Genomic DNA, 20548 nt, shown 5'->3' with positions numbered 1-20548 from the left:
ATCATCTTGTAAAGAAATAGAGTTTAAGGTCGACTATCAGTTCAAAAGGTTCAGATAAGAAGATCGTGGAAGGATGGACTCGTTGGCTACAATTCTCGTGTTTACTGGTCTTACATGATTAGTTGATCAATCAAATCAATGCGACTGACCACACAGTCGAGAGTGAAATAATGTGGTCCAAATAACTCAAAAGTCAGGTGTGCTCTAAGGCATGATAACCACATCTCAACTATTAGATCTTTTGAATGCTATGATGCCATCAATATAACTTGTCCTCGTCTAAGACTGGTTGATGACAAAGCCCTTTTCTACAATTCAGATGACTCAATCCATCAACAGCCACATAGTTTCTGTGGCTCACTTGCTTGATGTATCCACAGCAACAAAACCCCCTCAATTGAACCCCCTCAATTCCAACTACAACCAGGAACCTTCTCCAACCCAACTCCCCACATCATGCTCCTTATGATCTCAGCTTCTTCCCATTTTCCAGCATTTGAGTACAAATTAGCCATCACAATGTAATTACCAGTGTTCTTAGGTTCAATCATATACAGTCGATCAAATACAAATCGACCAAGCTCAACATCACCGAATTCTGCTGCTCCATTAAGCAAAGCACCCCAGACCTTTGCATTTGGCTGAAACGGCATATTGTTGACAAGCTCAAGTGCATCCTTTAGCATCCCTGCTCGGCTGAGTGCAGAAACCATGCAAGCGTATTGCTCCATCACCGGAGTGATACCAAACACAACCTGCATGGAGTCAAAAATTTTACGAGCGTCAACTACCTTGCCAGCATGAGCACAAGCAGTAAGCACAGCAGTGAAAGCTATGGTATCCGGAGTAATGCCAGCACTGATCATCTTATCGAACAGGCGCAATGCCTCTGCAGCTTTTCCATGGGCTGCAACGGCTGATATGATTGATGTCCATAAAATTTTGCTTCTATCACCAGTCAATTCAAACACCTTCAGAGCCCCATCAAAAAATCCAGCCTTCGAGTAAGCATCAATCAATGCACTCACAACACTGACACTTTGATCATAGTTGTTCCTGATCGCATACCCATGAGCTTGCTTCACTCCCAGCAGGGTGGAGAACAAAGGAACTGAAGGAATGATGATTGAAAGCGTGGCTGAATTGGGTAGCATGCCAGAACCAATCATCTCATGCAGTAGTCCAAGCACATCCGACTGGCGACCATTTTGAACTAATCCAGCAGTCATTGCATTCCAAATGCTTATTCCTTGAGCATCTGCTTGCCGGAAAAGCTCCATTCCCTTGTCAACATCCCCATGGTTCATGTACCCAGTGATCATGGCACTGTAACTGACTGAATCTTTCTTAGGCATCCCTTCGAACAATTTTCTTGCATACTCCAACCGTCCACATTTCGCATAAAACCCAACTATGGAGTTCCACGCTGGAACATCCATATCAAGCCCATTCTCGGCAGCAAACCGGTGAACTTTGACGCCAAAGTCGACAGCCTTGAGCTGTGCGCAAGCATGCAGTACGCTCGCCACCGTAACACTGTTTGGCCCAACACCGCCACCAGCATGAACCCGTGTCAACTCTTGGAATAGGTCCAGGCACTCCCGGTACAATCCTGCACGGGCGTACGATGATATCAGAGAGTTCCAGGACACGACGTCTCGCCGCGGCATTTCGTCAAACACCGCGCGAGCAGAGCGGGTGTCCCCAGCGTTGTTATAGGCAGTGATGAGCCCATTGGACACGAACAGGTCGGCCCCGAAGCCGCGCAGGATCGCGACAGCGTGGAGCTCCCCAGCGACGAGTGTGGACAGCCCCGGCCCGGACGCGGCGAGCGATTTGAGGAGCGCGGAGAGTGTGATCTCGTCAGGTGAGATGCCGGAGGTGGCGAAGAGGCGGACCGCGGCAGAGGGGTCTGGCGAGTGGAGCGAGAGCGCGATGAGAATGGCGTTCCAGGCGAAGACGCTGGGCCGCGGGATGGCGTCGAACACCCTGCGTGCGTCGTCGAGGCGCGCCGCGCGGGAGTAGAGGGAGATGAGCTTGGAGGCGAGGAAGTTGGACGGCGTCACGGAGAGGGAGACAAGGCGGGCGTGGAGCTGGCGGCCGGCGGCGAGGCGGCCGGAGTCAGCGCAGAGCTGGATGAGGTGGCCGTACGCCCGAGGATCCGGCGGCACGGCCGTGAGCCATGATGGGAGCTTCATTCGCGCTTCATGAACGGCTAGGCACTAGCGCGGGGTAGTGGGTTAGACTTCGCTTTTGAACTCACAATTTTCGCATGAATTCGATATAATGACTTCCATAAATTAAAACGAACCAAAGTTATAAGATTTCCGTAAGAAACAGTTCAATTTCTGCATAATAGAAAATTAACGTTCCCATCGGAGCCTTTGACCGGGAAAGGCAAGTCCACATGCGCTCGTGATCTTACCATTCATTTTTCTCCCATGAAATTTTTTTACCTACTTAAAATTCTCTTACCTACCTATGATTCATCTCACTGTTGATCTCAAGATGAATGGTCCGGATAAATCATGCGGTCACATGCACATGTGGAAAATCCATGTTGACCTTTGACCGTTAGATTTGGACAGTTTAGGACCCAAATCACACACCGCGATCGAGAAGAAATGAAACTGTTGGTGAGCTACCATATTCAAAAGAATGGCAGTTACACTCTTCACTAATAAATTTGAGTAAAATGCCGGTGGTCCATCAACTTATAATAGGGTATCACATAAGTCCACAAACTCTGCAAGTGTATTTTTAGGTCCATAAATTTTTTAAGTCGTTCATCACAAGTCCACACTCCTCCACCTAGATGTCTAAAGTTGACATGGCGTGATGACTGTATATTTCCTCTCTCATCTCTGTCCATCTTCCTCTCTCCCATGAACTTTGGATGGGGGCATTTCCTCAAGTTGTGGGCGACATGAGGATCGGCACATGCACAGTTCGTTGGCCTCGTCGGCGTCTTGCCGTCCTGAGGCTGCGGCGGCAGTGTCTTGTCCGACATGCGGCAGCGGCGGCCGGAACTCGTCACGCCGACAACATGCTTGATGAAAGAGGAGATACCTATGTAGCATGCCAAAACACTAAACACCCACGTGGAAGGGTATGCCCCTGCGGTGAATCACTTAAAAAAAATTTATGCATTTTCAAAATTTGCGAACCTATATGACATTCCATTACAAGTTAGTGAACCTTTGATGCATTTCACCCAATAATATAACATTCCATTGCAAATTAGTTGACCTCTGATGCATTTTACTCAATAAATTTCTTTGGAAATGAAGCATAAATTTCTTTGGAAATGAAGCGGCACGTCGGAGACGGGACTTTGTCACTCCCGAAAAGAATAACTGTATGCTCCTGGCATATGGTATTATGTGTAAATTACATGGTAGAACTCCACACGCACAAACCCCCTGATTTTGTGTTTGTATAAGGTTACAACCTTCTGCATCGTAGACTTATACATCTCATTACACCTGGCATCCAACACACAAGCTATGAGGCTATAATGACTTCGAATAGCTGAAGGAAGCAATCACTTCAGCAACTTGCTAGGTCACATCATATGTTTTGTTTCTAGGAATCTAAAAGGATCCTGACAGTTTTGGCGGCAAATCCACCAAAAATTGATGACGCACAAGTTACCGAGGATCATAACCAGCTCTAGGCCATCAATCAACTCAACAACCTTCCAAAAATTGTATAATCTTGAATGGAATCTCGCCTTGCATCTGTTTCTTCTATTACACTATATGCTAATACTATTTTAGAAGTATCCGCCATATCTTTCTCATGTACACCACTAGGGACCATATGGCAAGTCCAGCGGATACATAAAGCAGCACAACACCGGGGGTAACTAGAGCACCTTGCGCAGGTAGACTGCAAAACAGAGTGCATAATGCGAACCATATCATATATCAATTGAAAAAAAAATGAAATAATAACAAAGCTATAATAACACCGACAAGAAATTTCAACTACCTTGGGTCTCTGCTGGCAAGAAGCAGAGTCAATGCTGTCATCTGCGTCGCTGTTTTCCACTTCCCCAAGTTGTTAACTGCAACAGCCTGTTGTGGCAAAGTTGAAATTTCTTTAGCTGTTGAACTTCTAATTAAGACACTGGAACAGAAGACTAATAAAGGATAGAGGAACCTCAAGAACTTTGCTATTCTGAGACGCAGCCCACTCTCTCACAGCTGACATTGTAATCTACAAACACACAAGGTCAGGAAAGGTTATGTGTTAGACTCATACCACATAGCAGCAGAAACAGCTGTATTCTTTAAAAGGAAAATGGACAATGCCTGTGCTGAAGGAAAGAGAACTAAAGCCGCTCATTGTAGCACATGTATTTATATGGAATCAGAAGGTTATCAGACAAATCTGGTGATTTACCCTAACTTTTAGTGCAACTTATATAGCTTCCCAAAGCTCTTTGAAGTATCAAAAGTTCAACTCAGGCTCAGGCTCAGGCTCTAGGGTTCTGTTTCAAACAAGCCACAATACCAGTCCACATGGTGAAATGACTCCTTCTGACTTAAGAGGCAAAGCAACACTGGCTCCACTAAAGGCGGTAGAGGTTGGATAAAAACACTTCCATTTCAGACATGTATAATTCATGCACCCGATATTACAACCACAAGTTAATGGCCAGACTGATAATTGTGATGTTAATAACTTATCATGTAAGCCTTGAGGGATAAAGGTTAAGATAAGGACAGCTAAGCAGGCAGGAACATACGTATTCGCAAAAAACAAAAATGCACGAAACATACATAAGGCAGCATGTCATATTTACAACGGAGAACAAAACTATATCAACACATCAACATAAGCCACAAAACCATGCTGAAATTTCCAGATCTATAAAGCCCACCAAGACACTTTACAATGAACCATTTTTTTCACTAACTACTTGGGAAGTGGCAATGTGGATTGACTAAGTAACTACCTCTCTTCCAATGATAGCAATGGAAGGAACTGTTAGAAGCCATGGCCCATCCCTGAGTAGTGATCCTTCCAAAGGTTTGGTGCATAGCAAAACTAATGTTGCGGCTACCATAAGCTGCAGCAAAGAAGGAAAGTAAGTTAGATCCTGTGTGTAGTACATCTTTTTAAAAACTGAAAGTCTTGGTTGTAAAGATGCCAGAATAAGGTGGGTAGCAGAGAGAGAGAGAGAGAGACCTTGTCAGCCACAGGATCAAGAAATGCACCAAAAGGTGTTCCTAGCTGCATCTGTATATGAAATATATCAGGAAACGGCAAAAGGAGTCAGAAACGATAGTATAATAACCTGTCTAGCATATAACTGAGATAAAATCTTTCCAACAAACCTTTCTAGCAAGATAACCATCTAGCCAATCAGTGATTGCAGCAGCAATGAAGATGCCAGTTGTGGCCGTAGCTGCCCATGGACCCTCCATGTAGAAAGCTGTTGGCAATAAAAATAGTAACGGAAGGTAAAAATAAGATAAACAATCCATGGTGGAATAATACATGTGTGGTCAAATTAACATTATTAGGTCAAATATAAGCACAAAACTAAACAGGTTCTAAATGCTTATCATAAGCAGTGGCCAGCAGAAACAACAGAAGTATATTGTGTCTGAAGCAATAGCGCATGGTGCTTAAGCCTGCTAACATAGAAGCAGGAGAAAAGACAGAGTTGCTCAAGGGGGTTTTGCTATCAAGTCCGACTGCATGAAAATTAAGTTGTTGGGCCATTTAAGGAAAACAAACTATTCAGCCTCCAGTAAGCAAACAAGTACCGTTTTCTTTACTTTATACAGATGATAAGTATCGTGCCAAACTGGCAATACATTTAATCATTGCACCGACTCTGCCCATCAACAAGAGCTAAAAAAGGATGCATGTGCCAAGTCGTTTCAATAAAGCTGCGGACTGTTTGGATAAAAGGAAAAGATAATTGTTTTGACACTAGGACTTATGGAGAATAGCAACGGTGCACATGTTTCCACCAGCCTCCTTTTACATTGAATTTATTTTGAGAAAATTACTGAAACCACAAATTCTGTGGTTCAAGCTGCATCAAACCCCTGAGATTTAAGTGCCACGATTTTGTGATCCTAAGGTTACAAACGAGCCCCACCCTTCAAAATAAGGGCAGATAGTATCTGGCCAGCATCTTTTACCCCCACAAACCTGCACAACCACCTCATGCAGCTTGTTGTGCAGGTTCTGGAAGACGCTGACCAAGTACTGCAGCTTGGGGTTATATAGAAGGGGTGGGTTTTTGTGTAACCTCAGGACCACCAAAAGTACAGTTATGTGCCACAGTCCATAACCCCCAAAGGTTCTTTGCAACTAGGATCATGAACTCATTTTGCATGTAGTTGGGTAAATATAAACTATTGGGGCAAGTTACATGTAGGTACTGTCAATTCAAGATTAAGACAGTGAATTAAGGAGGTTAAAACACTCATGTAATCGATCACTGGAAATTTGTTCCAGCAACTCACTCGTATTCGTTTGATAACATGACGCTATCATCCCCACGGGCTTCCCACATTGCTACCACACACGAACGAAGAGCGCCGAAAAAAGGAACCACAACTTCCCGTATCCATCCTCTACAGCACGTCATCATCCGACCAACAGAAACACTCGGAAAGAGAAGCTTCCACTTACTGCTAATCAGGAGCGGCACGGCGGCGACGCGGCCAATGGTGAGCACGGTGGGCAGCGTGAGCAACCTTGGCGGCGGCGGCAGCGGCGCCGGGTCCTCCTTGGACATCCCGTTCACCGCCGGCACATCCTTGGCCAGCCCGTTCACCGCCCGCCTCCTCCTGGCCCCGACGACCCCCGCATCAGATCCCATCCCCTCGACGCCGGCCCCACCACCGGAATGCGGCGCGGCGCACAGCCCCCGCGCCGACTGCCACCGGAACCAGCGGCCAGCGCCGACAGCGCCGGCGGACGTCACCGCCGTGGTTGGCGGGAGGCGCCCGGCGGCGGGGACGCGTGGGGAAGGGCGGGGAGTAGGAGGAGGGGGCGGGATCCGGGCCGCGGCCGCGCGGGGGGTGAAGAAGGGCTTGGCGGCTGCGGCTTTGAGGAGGAGGGATGCGTGGGTGGCGACGGATGTGGGCATGGGGCGGATTGATTCCTCCTCTTGTGGTTTGTTGTTGGGTTGGGGTTGGGGGGAAAGGAGGCGTAGAGCGGCGCGAGGGGGGAGGGTGGCCGGTGTACCTGTACGGCGAGGCGAGGGAATGGAGGGCGATTATTTGATGGGACGCCGCAACGGAGGAGGGCAGGGGCCAGGGGATGAGGAGGATTCGGCCGGGTGGGCTGGCCGACGGCTGGATCCTGCTGCTGAGCGCTCGTGTGGGGCCGCCGGGGATCTGGATCTGGGCTCTCTCACCCTTGCCTTGGGGAGAAGTATCTCGTGTTGTTGTGTGGGCCACGTCGTGCAGTCGGACTACGAGGAGACGTACTCCGTGGCCCATCGTTACATGCCGACACGACAAACCGTTCGGTTTATTAGCGTGTTCGGCTACTACCGGAGAGCGGCTCGGCTCGACGATGCCGTGATGTTCACAACTTCACACCACATGTGATCTTTTAGCGTGCCACAATTCCTCTCTTAGCTTCCCGGACGAAAAATTATTGGCTCGGCTCGATGCACGCGAACGTCTTTCTCATCGACAACAGAAAGCCTTTCCTGCAGGCTGCAGTCGTGCGAGCTCGTGTACGGCGAGGTCTTCCTCTATCCTTTCTTCACGATGGCGAATGTGTCATGTCTTATGGAGCTTCCTCCGTGCTCAGTGCTCGCATCCGATTAGCCAAGTCCACCAAGCTAACAATTGACAATCGCATGAGATATTGTTAGTGCCAATGATTTTTAACAAGATAATGAGATAATTTGAAACGTATATATTAGAATTAAATCATGCTAAGAACCTATAAAAATCTTAAACGACCTCCAATTTGGAACGTAGGGAGTACGTCCCTAGCTTATATTGAATAAACCTGAAAAAAGAAATTCTGTTGCCGACTTTTCTATTTTGTTTTCCCTTCAGGTGGTATTTGCTGTCCTTCATATTTCCTCATGGTACGACATGCCACTTCCACATAATAATCTAACTATGGAATCTAGTTTGTATCTCACGTATAATGTTTTAAGGACAACAAAGTTAGGTTATGGTAAAAAAAACAAACATATTTATGGATAGAACGTAACCTCAACTATTCACTTGTAAAATATTTTTTTCCACAAAGTTACCACACGATGTGAGAATAATGGAAATCTACTAGGAAGACACCAAACCCATAATATCATGGATTGCTAGATACTCCACCTGGGACATTACAGTTCCTTCACTGTAGTTGACGGCAACCGGATCTGGATCACATTAAGAGGGAAAGAAAAAAAAGAGACTTATACTAATAACCCAAAGTCAACCATATCAGAGGATGTCGTCGATAAGAAGCTAGTGTTTTTAAAGTGATCACAATTTTAGTGTTTCTTTTTTTGGGAGCAGCATGTCATAGGGTACCTTGTTTAGTGGAGGATCGCATCATCCTACCGGGGTAGTATAGCAAAGATATTTTGGAAGCGAAGCGTGGACTGATGACGTCGTCTGATCTGTCGTTTAGCTCCGTTCGGGGGTGTCCCGGGCCAAGTGCGCAGCCCGATCATATCGTTTATTGGGCTTCTTTGTAATTAAAAAAACACATTACTCCGTGGACCGCAGGCTGCTTTAGCCCATAACACACGGAAGGAAGCCGAAGCAGGCAGGCCATCCGCCGCCCAGGGAATCTGGGCCGAGAGGTGGACAGAGAGGCTTTCGCTTTGTGTTTTTTACGCGCAAGCTATCCCGAGGGGCCCAGCCGCGCCCACCACAATCCGTCGTCCACAACCAACCCTGCGCCTGCACGATTCTTTCTTTGGCTGTGGCTGGGGTCTCCATTCTCCAATTCTCCACTCGCCATGCCGCCATGCGGCAAGTTGTGCCTACTCTAACGAACCACATCCACATGGGACCCACCCTCACCACCAGATCTTCTGGAACTGCACTGCAGGCTCCGTGTCCTCTTCGGTACAGGGTGTGTATTTGACTGAATTGGCGAGCCAATAATGCAGGGAAGCCGGGAGCGTGACAAGCTGAAAACACCCAACAGATTTGGTGCTCTGTCCTGCTGATCCGAGCGCGTATTTTTGCTGCATTTCAAGTATTTTTGCTGATCGGAGTCGTTTATGGCCGTATGCCGAAGCGCTCCACTTCCAAGTTCCAACAACCACCATTTGGTAACACTACACCGTACTCGTACTTGATCATGGTTCAGATGCTGCTGTCCTCCGACCAAACCACCACACGACGAAGTTCTCGTAGGGTCAAAGCTTGCAGCTTGGGACCTGACACGGGAACAGTAGCATCACGCACGAGCGGGCGCCATGCCATCATCACCAAAAATTGCCTGATCTATGTTTTTTCCTTGAAGAAGCATCGATCGAGTGGTGGTACTATAGTAACACCATTTTTTGACCAATCTCGCTGCAAATCCAGGTCAAACTCAGGCGATTAGTTTCTAATCCCATTCAAAGCTCTCCGCCGCCCGTCCTCCTTCCCCCAAGCGGCTTCGCGGCTGCTCGGCAACTCTGCGCCGGCCGGTACGAGCCCACGGCGAGTCGCTGCGCACCGACCGACCGGCGGTGGCGGCGGCCATGGGCGCCGGGGCCTTCGACTTCGAGTACAAGAGGTGAAGCACCGTACCGTCTTCTCCTCCGATTGCTTGAAATGGAATCCATGCAGGAGCGCGGCCGGGCGCGCGCGACATCGTCGTGCCGCGCGCCACGTGCACCGCGGCTCTAGCGTCGACGCAAAATGAGTTTTTTTTCCCCTCCTTTGTTGGTCTCCTCCTCGCCTTCCTCGATCTGCGCTGCCGCATCTTCTTCTTCTTCTTCTTCTTCTTCTTCTTCTTCTATTCCTCTTCGTCGCCTTCGCGCGTGGGCCTCCCCTCGGGCGCCGCGGCAGCGCGGGTGCGGTGCAATTAACGCCAGCGCGAGGCTCCACCGGGCCTTGCCGCGATCCGTAGCGATCCCTGATTCCTTTTTCCTCCAGAATTTTCCCCTTCCCATGTGCGCGGATCTCGGGGCCCGCGCGGGCTAGGGTTTATGGCTTTGGTCAATCCATGGCGTGCGCTGCCGAGGTCGCCCTGTCGCTTCTTCTTTAATGCGCGGTGATCCCCATGGCCGCCGAGTCCCCACGGTAAACCCCCACAAAAAGGCGCCTCCTTTGCGCATTTTGCTTGCCTCCTCTTCTCTTCTCTTCTGTCTGTTGTTTTGTTCCTTGTTTCCCTGGGCCCTGCGGGGCTAATGTCGTGGTTGGGGTTGCCTCTGGACGCCGTGGCTGATGGTGCTGAGGTTTGGCGCAGGGACGCGTATGGATTCGCGGTGCGGCCGCAGCATCTGCAGCGATTCCGCGAATACGCCAAGATTTACAAGGTGATTTACTTTGCCAGAGTGGAAATGTTATGTCCCTTGTTTGTTTCTGGGAAAGTTTTTGATGTTTTTTTGTATGGTTGTTTGTTAGGAAGAGGAGGAGGAGAGGGCGCACATATGGAGGGACTTCTTGGACAGGTTGGCTGAGTCCGCAAATGTGCCCGCCACACCCAGCGTTTCGCCATATGCTGTTGCAGGAGATGGTGATGAAGGAGCAGGGAAGGCGGAAGAGAATAATGGTGCTGGAATGCATAGTGATAAAGAAGGAGATGAGGAAGCTGATAATGCAGAAGATAACAATAAATTGGAAGGCCTGAATGAAGCTGATGCTAGCGATGAATCACAAGAAGCAAATGGTGCGCCAGAAGATCCAAAAGATGTAACTGACAACTTGGACAAAGTGAAAGAGGAGGAGACTAGTAGTAGGTCTACAGAGGGGTCCAAAGGCTCAGAGGACTTGAAGGAAGTGAATGTGGACTCCAAAGAACTAAAAGATTCGAATTTAGGCTCCGAAGAATTCGAAGACAGGAATAGTGGCAACTTGGAAAAGCTGGTAGAACTCTTCTTGGACAAGGGGTTGTTGGATGAACTGAAGCCGATAAAAGTTGAGTCCCAGAGGCGTGTACGTGCAGCGCTAAGCATCATTGAGAAAATGATGAGCTCTCGGGTGGTGAAAAGAGATAATGGTGCGAATAACATTCATGGAAAGGATGCAACACAGCTTGCTTCTATTGAAGAGGAAGGAGGGACTGCAGAAGTGAGTCATGAAGGGGATCCAGCAGAGCCTGTGTCTTGCATTGCAGAGAATGATGAACTTGGACAGGAGACACCTGGTGATTCTACAGGTACTGCTTTGGAGGGAGGCGAGGATGGGTCTTATTTTCCTTGGAGGGAGGAGCTTGAGAGCTTGGTTCGTGGAGGAGTGCCAATGGCTCTTAGAGGAGAGGTGCAACTGCGAACCGGATTTTCAACTTGATTCTGTCTGCTTTGTGTGAGATTCGATGACTTTACACTCACATATTGTTGGCTTCCCTGCAGATATGGCAAGCATTTGTGGGTGTTGGTGCTCGGAAAATTACTGGGTACTACAACAAATTGCTTGAAGGCACCGTGGAATCGGATGAAAAGGACCTTGTGGATCCAGTGCTCAATGAACAGATAAGTGCACCAAGAAAAGTTGCACAACCTGAGAAGTGGAAAGGACAGATAGAGAAGGTTTTTCTTTGCAACAGTTTGAATTGAGAGGAAGTATGCCATGGTTGACAAGTCTAGTGTTTCTATACACTTGATTTCTCTTTTCATTACAGGATTTGCCACGAACATTTCCAGGACACCCTGCATTAGATGAGGATGGGAGGAATGCTTTGAGGCGGTTATTAACCGCATATGCCAGGCATAATCCATCAGTTGGGTACTGTCAGGTAAACTGATGCTCATTGAAGAATTTTGAATTTTTATCTAGCCTCTTTTAGTCTTGTTACCTTAAGTCTATAGAACATAGGATTGTAGTCCATGCTAAGTGGTCCACGCAAATTCTGAAAAGCCATGCTTCTCAATCATTAGTTCTGCTGAGCATTAATCTATGGCCTTAAGTAATCCATTATGAGCTATGGCAGTCTCCCTTTTCAATCATCAGTTCTGATCTTCTGTCAAGCAAAATATTTATTAGACCTTATACTCAGAAGGGATTAACAAAATGTAAAATGAATTAGCCTATCTCCGGTAAAAGAATTTTATTATATCTATCTTTATCAGGTCAGTTTGTGGTTACATTATTTTGCTTTCCACTGCCTCACTTTAGGAGTATAATCCGATTTCTGATATAACCACTATTACCAAACTACCTTTTATCTCATTCCTTCACTTTTTTTTTTCTCTCAGGCCATGAACTTTTTTGCCGGGTTATTTTTGTTGTTCATGCCTGAAGAAAATGCATTTTGGTATGTCTGAATTATACATACGTTGTATATAGAAAAAGACTCTGTGGCCTTTATAGTGCAAGACTGGTTTCTCGATTGTAACTTGCTTTTAAATTCCAGGGCTCTAGTAGGGGTTATTGATGATTACTTTGATGGTTACTACACTGAAGAAATGATTGAATCTCAGGTACTTTTTAATTTGTTAATCTTAATGCATGCACTCTTTCCTTCGTACATTTAGACTGTGTTGCTGCTCAATACACAGGTTGACCAGCTCGTTCTTGAGGAGGTTGTACGAGAAAGATTCCCTAAATTGGGTACGTCGTCCAAGGATATTACTGATATTAGCCTTTGTTAAGATTCGTTATATGTTAAAAAAGATCAAACACATGTCTACGCCACTATTCCTTTTTTGTTTTTTGAAGGCACGGTGTATCAAAGTATTTACACCTAAAGTTTCTTCCATTGAAAGTATTTTTTTTATGGTTATCACTTGGCACTTACATCATTGCAATTCTCTTCAGCTAAACATATGAATTTCTTGGGAGTTCAAGTGGGATGGGTGACTGGACCATGGTTTCTTTCAATTTTCATCAATATGCTTCCATGGGAAAGTGGTCAGGTTTTATACAGTGTCTTGGTTCTTTCATTATGATATGTGCTATCACAAATATTTTTGCTGATAGTTAACTGCTGTAAGATTGGCTAATCCCCTTTTGGCTTACTAACATTTAAATCTCACTACCAGGATATGGAAAATCTTCTTGTTTTTTTGTTGGTTGCATATTCTGTGTACCATGTATGTGTTAATGATATCTAAGTACAGACTTTACCTCTCTTGTAGTACTTCGCGTTTGGGATGTTATCCTTTTTGAAGGAAATCGTACAATGTTGTTCAGGACGACTCTTGCTTTGCTGGATTTATATGGTATAAGATAACCCTCTTTTGATGTTAGCTCTGTTTATTAACGCCTGGATAATGTTAACAAGTGCCTTTAATTTTGTTCTTTTTGATCAAATTTTGATGTGCAACAAACATTGTTGTCTTCATATGTAAATTTGCAGGGCCTGCACTGGTGACCACAAAAGATGCCGGAGATGCAATTACACTACTTCAATCTCTTGCTGGCTCTACTTTTGACAGCAGCCAGTTAGTATTGACAGCTTGCATGGGCTTTCAATCAATTAGAGAAATGGGATTGCAAGAGTTAAGGAAAAAGCACAGGCCTGAAATTTTAACTGCAATGGAGGAAAGATCGAAAGACCGTAATTCCTGGAAAGATAAGAAGGGGTTAGCGACCAAACTATATAGCTTTAAACATGACCCTTCATTTGTGTGCTCACCGGTTAAGTCCAAGGAAGGGGCAGATGGTTTGAAATTGAATGGAGACACTGGATCAGCAAATCTTGAGACCTACCTTAGTACTAGTTCTATGCTAGAGAATGATTTGGATCAGGGTGTTGATCTTCAAGATCAGGTAGCAACTCCTCTATAGTATTTATCTTTTGGATTTGTTATTTCTTTCTGTAAAAGAAATGGAAAATATTGTATTTAAGAAAGTATTGTATTTGATCTTTGTTTTCAAATATGTCTTGAATTTCTTCTTAAAACCTGCTGATTCCTAATGGTTCTGTGACAATATCAAAATCTTTTTTTTTCCTTTTTTTAGTAGAATTGAATGGTTCCTCCATGCTATTATGCCTATGATGAATTCTATACACATGCAATACTGCAATGCAGGTGTCATGGTTAAAGGTTGAACTATGCAAGCTGCTTGAGGAGAAAAGATCAGCTGATCTCAGGTTTGGTTATATTTTGTCCGTGGCATATGTATGCCCATATGAGTCAAGACTAGCAACTTATGATCAATACAAGTATTCAGCTCTAGATACAATAACATAAACAATTGCACTTTGTTGAGCAGATTTAACATATCAAAAATTGCAGTATCTTTTCCCCTTTGTTTTATACATCAATGATGCCTATTAGCCCTCTCTGTACAATATTTGAGTTTCTGTTTATTTTATGGGAAAAAAGAAATATAAAAGCAACATGCTAGCTTTATTTCTTTCACATCTTCACAGCACCTCATAGTCCTTTTCTTTTCCTTGGGCGACTAAAGTCAAATTTATTCCTGTTCGTTTCACACACATCTAGTTAAACTGTTTGAAATTGAATCATATGACTTAATTTTGTGATGTATCACTTGCTAATTGGATCCACTAATATGTGCCCACAAAGCTAATATTTATTTATATTTTCAGGGGTGAGGAGTTGGAAACTGCTTTAATGGAGATGGTTGAGCATGACAACAGACGAATGTTGAGTGCTAAGGTATGATGCTATCTGGAATCACTTCTTTTCCCTCAGCATGTGGTTTCATGGAAGTTGAATTTCCCAGTACTATTATATGTTCTGACTTCTTTCTGAAAACATAGTCACTTTAAGATTTCCTAGATGGTAATTTTACTTTTAGTCATTGAATCCCCCTTTTGCCCATTGTTTTCCTGTATACAACATTGACTTGGAAAAGACTCACAGGTTGAGAAATTGGAGGCAGAGGTATCTGAACTGCGAAAAGCCTTTGCAGGCAAGCAAGAGCAAGAGCAAGCAATGCTTCAGGTGTTGTCTTACTGCATACATTCTGTGTCCATAATCTATGTGTTCTTTAGCATGATATTACATGGCCCTCCCGACTTCACCGGACCATCTGATTGGCTAGAAATGTCCACATATTAACTTGCATGTACAGATCTTATTAAGAATGGAGCAAGAACAGAAAGTGACAGAAGATGCCCGCATAGCTGCTGAACGAGATGCTGCTGAAAAAAAACACGCAGCTCACTTGCTCCAGGTTAATTCTTGGATGAACTTTTGCAATCAGTCTTTTGGAAGTTCTACTTTCTTGATTGCATGCACAATTTGTTGTATCTGAGAAGGCAGATGCCTAATTTTTTTTTTGGTATCTTTTGTATGCAGGAGAAGTATGAAGAAGCAATGGCAGCACTTTCACAAATGGAGAAGAGAGCTGTAATGGCAGAAACAATGCTGGAGGCTACAAAGCAGTATCAGGCTGGGCAGTTTAAAGCCAATCAATCTTTCACTTCAAGGTATGTTTTGGTTGTTGGATTGAACTTCCATCTATATGATCAAAAGTCTATTGTTCCACACTGGTCATGACTTTCTTCACGTGTCACTGAGTCACTGGCTATTGCTTCAGTTGGTTTCTTTTCCTCTCCCATTAATTTTTTTCTCCACTAGGCCTGGACATTTTTTCTACCAATCACATTTGATTGATCTTGTTGCTGTTTTTTTTTTTGAGAATCTGGAATTCTACCTTCATACTATAATACTTCATTTACTTGGCATTTCTGTAGTTCACCACGTGCAGACCATGTTCCTGGCAAGACGAATCAAGAGCCAAATCATGATGCACCTAACAGGAGAATGGGCCTGCTTTCTAGGGGACTTGGATGGCTAGACAAGAGTAAGGTACACCCATAAAGTCAAAAGTTTGCCAAAATAATGCTGGGTTAATAATGACGTATGGCACCAGGAGCTACTTGTCATTCTCAGTCTTTGTTTATTGCTAGCTTTGATTTTTATTGCTATGTTGTCATTTTGCTAAAATATTTGATGTGCTAGGAAATAAAGCTTAGGTGCATCTGCTCAACCAACAGCCTTTTTTAATAATATTTAAAAATGGAAACTCAAAAGAAGGAATATAGTTCGTCCTTATAAGAAAGGGGACACAACTATATCACGTTTGCATGGCCAGGATATAGGAAAAGAAAAATGAGTGTACCTAATTGCTCTAGAAAGATTGTACGGAGTTAAGTTGCTGTTGGTTCACTATATTTGAATTGCTTTTAGCAGGCAAGGCAGAATTCCACTGAAACAACTGGAAGCTAAACTCGTAGAATATTGGAGGAAGTCGTAGCTCCCAACAAGATCTGGAGTGTTCATTAATGGTTGGATTGCCTGATTGCTATAACAATGTGTTGAAAAGAGCAGTGATGTTTTCTCCATGGGAAAATCCAGCTGGTATTTTCCAAGTTTTGCAGGAAGTGTACCTTGTATCATATTGAGCTCAGTTGTCAGATAAAGTTTTTTTGGTAGGTCTGGAAAACTGTTGTAAGTCATCGGTGTAAATTTTCTTCTATTAGTTTCATTAAGATTGTCAATAGTTAGTGTTCCAAGTAGGAGAAAGAAAAGGATGCAACTTCCAATACACATGAAAAAGGGGAAATTTGTGTTAGATTAGTTTATGACAGTATCATGGAGGAATTGTACCGGAGAAGAGCATGTTTTATTTCTCTTCAGACCACTGTGAAGAAATGATCTCTTTGTACTTCTGTTCTTTCGATACAGTTGGCTTGCAACACACTCTTGAAATATGTTATGTACGAAGATTATGTACTATGTGCCACTGTATTCGAATATAAGTTCGGAAAACAGTGTGGCTACAGACTAGCGGAGACCAAAACCCACGCCCTATAACGAGGTGTTGAAAGCTGATTACTTTCCAAGGTTCCCGCAATGTTATTCAAAATATTTATGGTAAAAACATGTCATTTTCCTCTCGAAACGTGTATGCCATCAGTGTTATCTGTCAACACAATAGGACAAATACTACGCTTGATTGCAATATATGATATTTAGGACAAGCTAAACGTCGTATATTTATGGACGGAGGGAGTACTTGCATTTGCCTTGCTAGTCAGTTGACGACTTGACGTAGATCAACCGTTAAGATAACATGTTGTCGAGACCAGTTGTACAATTACACTCTGATGAAAATGGCCGAGGTTGAGTAAACATTCTACCTCTGAGATCTGGGGTTAGTTAAAAAAAACAATAAACTATACCGAATCAAGATAACCAACCGGTTTAGGGGTACACTGGGTACATATTACTGCAGAACACAATGTACGACATCAACAGCTAAAGCAAGGGAAACAAGCCATCCCCACTGGTCTGTACATAGTCCCCATCATCATGCAAAAGCATCTGGGCGAAAACGACGCCTGATAAGCCTCAGATACAACAAACACAAGAAGGGTAACACCGGGTAGCTATGACCTACATTAACAAAATTCTTCAACATGCACACCCATGCAATTCAACCATATCATCTGAACAGGCACCACGACCTGTTCTTGCTCCCAAACAGCCAGCAGTAATGCTGCTCCTAACAGAAGAGCACCATTGTTTTGCTTTGCACTGGACTCCTCAGCTTCCTTGCCCCTGATCCTTGACCTGGGCTTGGTTCCCACCAGAGCTAGTTCTAGCTGTTGTGCTGGGTCCCCCACGCTCCAACTGCCTCTTCTTAGTAGCTGGCTTCGAGATCTTGTCGAGAGTCCTGACCACTTCTGTAATGGCTGGCCTCATAGCGGGTAATTCACTGACACATCGTGCAGCAAGAAGAAATGCATGGTACAAACGACTCGCGGAGCACTGACCCTGCAGCGCCGGGTCTACCAGATTGGTGATGTCCGGTCTGAGGGTAGGATTGACAGCCTGAAACCATACATCACAAGATAGGTTAAGGCGAGTAATCGCAAAAGATAAAACATAACTCTGTACAGCATGTAAAAACCTGAACCTTTAAGGGGCAAAAAAGTAATACAGTCTGTGGCCTCCTTATAAGCGGAACACGAGAGAAAAGGTAACCTTATCGTTTAGCTAGAATTCAGAAATCATCCTTAGTGTAAATATGAAGAACTGTGACTTCATATGACCGAGACATGCAAGACAGGATTTTCGCATGTTCTCGAGAAGAAAATAACAAGGAATTGTGGAAACATGACATTCCTGCCTATGCAACGACGAGATTAAAGGCGACAGAAGAAGCGCAGAACAAGTTTCATATGATCAACCGGTTCAGAAACAAAACGAGTAACATTTATGCCATTTTGGTGTCGATAGATGCAGAGCAGAGCTAAGCTTACTGAGATACTAATAGGACGACTTACTTCATCATTAGCAGAGGTATTATACTGGCACTGCCCTAGAAAAAAGTTATATACAAGCATTGAGGAGAAGCAAGTTTTTTAGATGAAGGAAGCTCTATAAAATAATATTAAGGATACACAGGTAAAGAGATATGGGAACAGAAATCAATGGCTTACCCATGAAGCAAGGTTTCGCTCAGATTCAGGGAGACTTTCATCTCTAGCAATTCTTCCAGTGAGAACCTCCAACATAACAACACCAAAGCTATAAATATCTGTGCTTACAGTCAATTTACCAGTCATCAAATACTCTGGTGCACAATATCCAGGTGTACCCATAACTCTAGTTGAAACATGGGTATTATCACCGGTTGGACCTAGCTTTGCTAAGCCGAAGTCAGACAGTTTTGGGTGATACCCCTCTCCAAGCAAAATGTTTGCGCATTTCACATCACGATTAATGATAGGAGGTTTAACCTTGTTATGCAAATACTCAAGACCTTTAGCAGCACCAAGAAGTATCTGAATTCTTGTACTCCAGTCAAGAGGCTGCCGACCGGGGGGAAGATCTGGATAAACCAAGAACCAACTCTGATTACACCAACTTCTAACACATAGCAAAAAGGAAGAATTATATATGGTAGGTTGGCAGCATACCATGGATATGACTGTATAGGGAACCCAAAGGCATATACTCGTAAACTAAAATCCTCTGTCCAAGATCAGCACAATAGCCAACAAGCTTTACAAGATTTGGGTGGTGCAGGCTGCTCAGCATCACAGCTTCAGTAATGAATTCCCTGTCACCTTGCTGTCCCTGGAGATCAAGCCTCTTTATAGCCACCTCCTGTCCATTGCAGTTTTTGAGAATTAGAATATCATATAAGAAAATGAAAGTCAACTCACATCTTCTCTTAACAAGCATTTTTCATGATAAATTAAACATGCCGTCAACCGAAATTCAGATAGAAATAGAGTCAAAAAAAATCTACACCAATCCTTTCTTGTGTATGCAGCTTCAATCATACTAAAAGACCAATCCAGTTCATTCTATTAACACAATAGCAAAAAAAAATATCATTGACTAACCATACGCATCGATCAACCTTGAGCTATAAATGAAGAAAACTAAAGAATACTACATCATTCCTTACTTGAACACACTGCTTCAATCAATACTTATACAACTATACTCAAGATCAGCCTAGTTCATTTGAGCATTGAATAACCAACAAAGAATCATATGATAGTACACATAAACATATCTGCAGCCATGCAATTGAGCAGAGGCATATGATGATATGAACCGACCTCATTGGTGCCATTATGAAAGCCCTTATACACTTGGCCGAACCCACCATGTCCCAGGAGGCGGTCTACACTGAATCCACCTGTTGCCACATACAGATCCGCATATCTGAAAGCCTTTCCATCAATGCAGCACTCTAGATCCAGGTTTGTGATGAACCCAGCATGAGAGGCATCCACCGTGACCATTGACATCTCTGTACAAACAACACGAAAATGGATGAATCATCAGATATACAAATGCAGAGGGAAGGGGAAATCGCGCTACTAATTTTTAGTGACAAAAAGATCACAATGCTATTAATCAGCAAATGAGAAGAAAAAAGCAAACTATTCCAAGAACGCAGCAGACAGTTGGTTCCTTGCTTTCCTTGCTAAGACAGCGAAAATATAACACAACACGAACGGTAACCCATATAATGTGATGGCACTCTTTTACGAACAAGAGACACGCAGAATTCTTGATGTTAACCTCGCCATCTCAACTATCAAGAACAGCACAAAGAAACAATAAGAGGAAATTAGCATCTAGCCATCTACATAAGCCCAGGAACATCTACTTGTTAGACCAGCTAGCGTTTCTTTTCTTCACGAAATCCATTGATCGACACTAAAGAAATGAAGTCGAGTATGCCGATTCCAAAAAATGCAAACGACTCAAATGGTCGCGTAAACAGCAGCCCGTTCTTGACACAATCTAAGGACCCTGCCAAGGCGATCGCGCAACTGCCAAAGAGCCATCCGAAAACCAAAAATCAGGGGAAAAAGGGAAGGGGGGGGGGGGGGGGGTTGTTAAGAATCAATAACACTCAGTAACCGCGGCGTACAACGATGGCGCAGGAGACGGTTTAGAGAGAGGAGATGGGCTCCCGGGCGGAAGAGTGGAGGAGCACGG

The 20548-nt window shown here is 44.3% G+C and overlaps 4 protein-coding genes across 7 annotated transcripts; 1 reads left to right on the top strand and 3 right to left on the bottom strand.

Moving 5' to 3' along the window:
* Positions 1-66: 66 nt before the first annotated feature.
* LOC117837819 (pentatricopeptide repeat-containing protein At2g37310) lies at positions 67-2461 on the bottom strand. The gene has a single exon (XM_034717594.2). The coding sequence runs from the start codon at positions 2196-2198 to the stop codon at positions 408-410; it is 1791 nt and encodes a 596-aa protein (XP_034573485.1). The 5' UTR covers positions 2199-2461; the 3' UTR covers positions 67-407.
* An 859-nt stretch (positions 2462-3320) lies between these two features.
* Positions 3321-7230, bottom strand: LOC117840395 (cardiolipin synthase (CMP-forming)). Its single transcript, XM_034720901.1, has 7 exons — positions 6661-7230; positions 5346-5443; positions 5197-5247; positions 4964-5077; positions 4165-4221; positions 3994-4079; positions 3321-3891 (listed from the first exon to the last, which is right to left on the bottom strand). Exons 1-7 carry the CDS (start codon positions 7118-7120, stop codon positions 3771-3773), a joined length of 987 nt encoding a protein of 328 aa, XP_034576792.1. The 5' UTR covers positions 7121-7230; the 3' UTR covers positions 3321-3770.
* A 1942-nt stretch (positions 7231-9172) lies between these two features.
* On the top strand, positions 9173-16742 carry LOC117838231 (uncharacterized). Of its 4 annotated transcripts, none has more exons than XM_034718182.2 (18): positions 9173-9729; positions 10405-10474; positions 10563-11417; positions 11510-11686; positions 11779-11892; positions 12353-12411; positions 12511-12577; positions 12656-12707; positions 12915-13007; positions 13235-13318; positions 13456-13868; positions 14132-14193; positions 14656-14725; positions 14933-15013; positions 15144-15245; positions 15371-15501; positions 15769-15883; positions 16265-16742. In XM_034718182.2, the coding sequence occupies exons 1-18, from the start codon at positions 9695-9697 to the stop codon at positions 16301-16303; spliced, it is 2619 nt and encodes an 872-aa protein (XP_034574073.1). In that variant the 5' UTR covers positions 9173-9694; the 3' UTR covers positions 16304-16742. The 4 variants fall into 4 exon arrangements, with proteins under 4 accessions (XP_034574073.1, XP_034574074.1, XP_034574071.1 ...); XM_034718183.2 differs by lacking the exon at positions 9173-9729 and adding an exon at positions 9796-10238; XM_034718180.2 differs by lacking the exon at positions 9173-9729 and having other exon boundaries at positions 10279-10474.
* Positions 16743-17227: 485 nt separating this feature from the next.
* On the bottom strand, positions 17228-20122 carry LOC117838232 (probable serine/threonine-protein kinase PBL7). Its single transcript, XM_034718185.2, has 4 exons — positions 19657-20122; positions 19003-19192; positions 18523-18914; positions 17228-17911 (listed from the first exon to the last, which is right to left on the bottom strand). Exons 1-4 carry the CDS (start codon positions 19846-19848, stop codon positions 17624-17626), a joined length of 1062 nt encoding a protein of 353 aa, XP_034574076.2. The 5' UTR covers positions 19849-20122; the 3' UTR covers positions 17228-17623.
* Between the last annotated feature and the right edge of the window lie 426 nt (positions 20123-20548).

Source organism: Setaria viridis, chromosome 9 (assembly GCF_005286985.2).
Source record: "Setaria viridis chromosome 9, Setaria_viridis_v4.0, whole genome shotgun sequence".
Taxonomy (NCBI): Eukaryota; Viridiplantae; Streptophyta; class Magnoliopsida; order Poales; family Poaceae; genus Setaria; species Setaria viridis.
Note: the sequence above shows the minus strand (reverse complement) of the source record. Positions and strands in the feature narration are given on the sequence as shown.

What these genes read in the sequence shown, in the direction of transcription:
- LOC117840395 (XM_034720901.1), bottom strand. Translation starts at nt 7,120, where the DNA reads ATGCCCACATCCGTCGCCACCCACGCATCCCTCCTCCTCAAAGCCGCA. An exon ending in AGAATAGCAAAGTTCTTGAG is followed by an intron (nt 4,080 to 4,164) that starts GTTCCTCTATCC and finishes TTGCCACAACAG; the next exon opens with GCTGTTGCAGTTAACAACTT. An exon ending in CTTGCCAGCAGAGACCCAAG is followed by an intron (nt 3,892 to 3,993) that starts GTAGTTGAAATT and finishes TCTGTTTTGCAG; the next exon opens with TCTACCTGCGCAAGGTGCTC.
- LOC117837819 (XM_034717594.2), bottom strand. Translation starts at nt 2,198, where the DNA reads ATGAAGCTCCCATCATGGCTCACGGCCGTGCCGCCGGATCCTCGGGCG.
- LOC117838231 (XM_034718180.2), top strand. Translation starts at nt 10,346, where the DNA reads ATGTCGTGGTTGGGGTTGCCTCTGGACGCCGTGGCTGATGGTGCTGAG. An exon ending in AAGAAATGATTGAATCTCAG is followed by an intron (nt 12,578 to 12,655) that starts GTACTTTTTAAT and finishes CTCAATACACAG; the next exon opens with GTTGACCAGCTCGTTCTTGA. An exon ending in GATGGCTAGACAAGAGTAAG is followed by an intron (nt 15,884 to 16,264) that starts GTACACCCATAA and finishes AATTGCTTTTAG; the next exon opens with CAGGCAAGGCAGAATTCCAC.
- LOC117838232 (XM_034718185.2), bottom strand. Translation starts at nt 19,848, where the DNA reads ATGTCAATGGTCACGGTGGATGCCTCTCATGCTGGGTTCATCACAAAC. An exon ending in CCTATACAGTCATATCCATG is followed by an intron (nt 18,915 to 19,002) that starts GTATGCTGCCAA and finishes TGGTTTATCCAG; the next exon opens with ATCTTCCCCCCGGTCGGCAG. An exon ending in AGCGAAACCTTGCTTCATGG is followed by an intron (nt 17,912 to 18,522) that starts GTAAGCCATTGA and finishes GTATGGTTTCAG; the next exon opens with GCTGTCAATCCTACCCTCAG.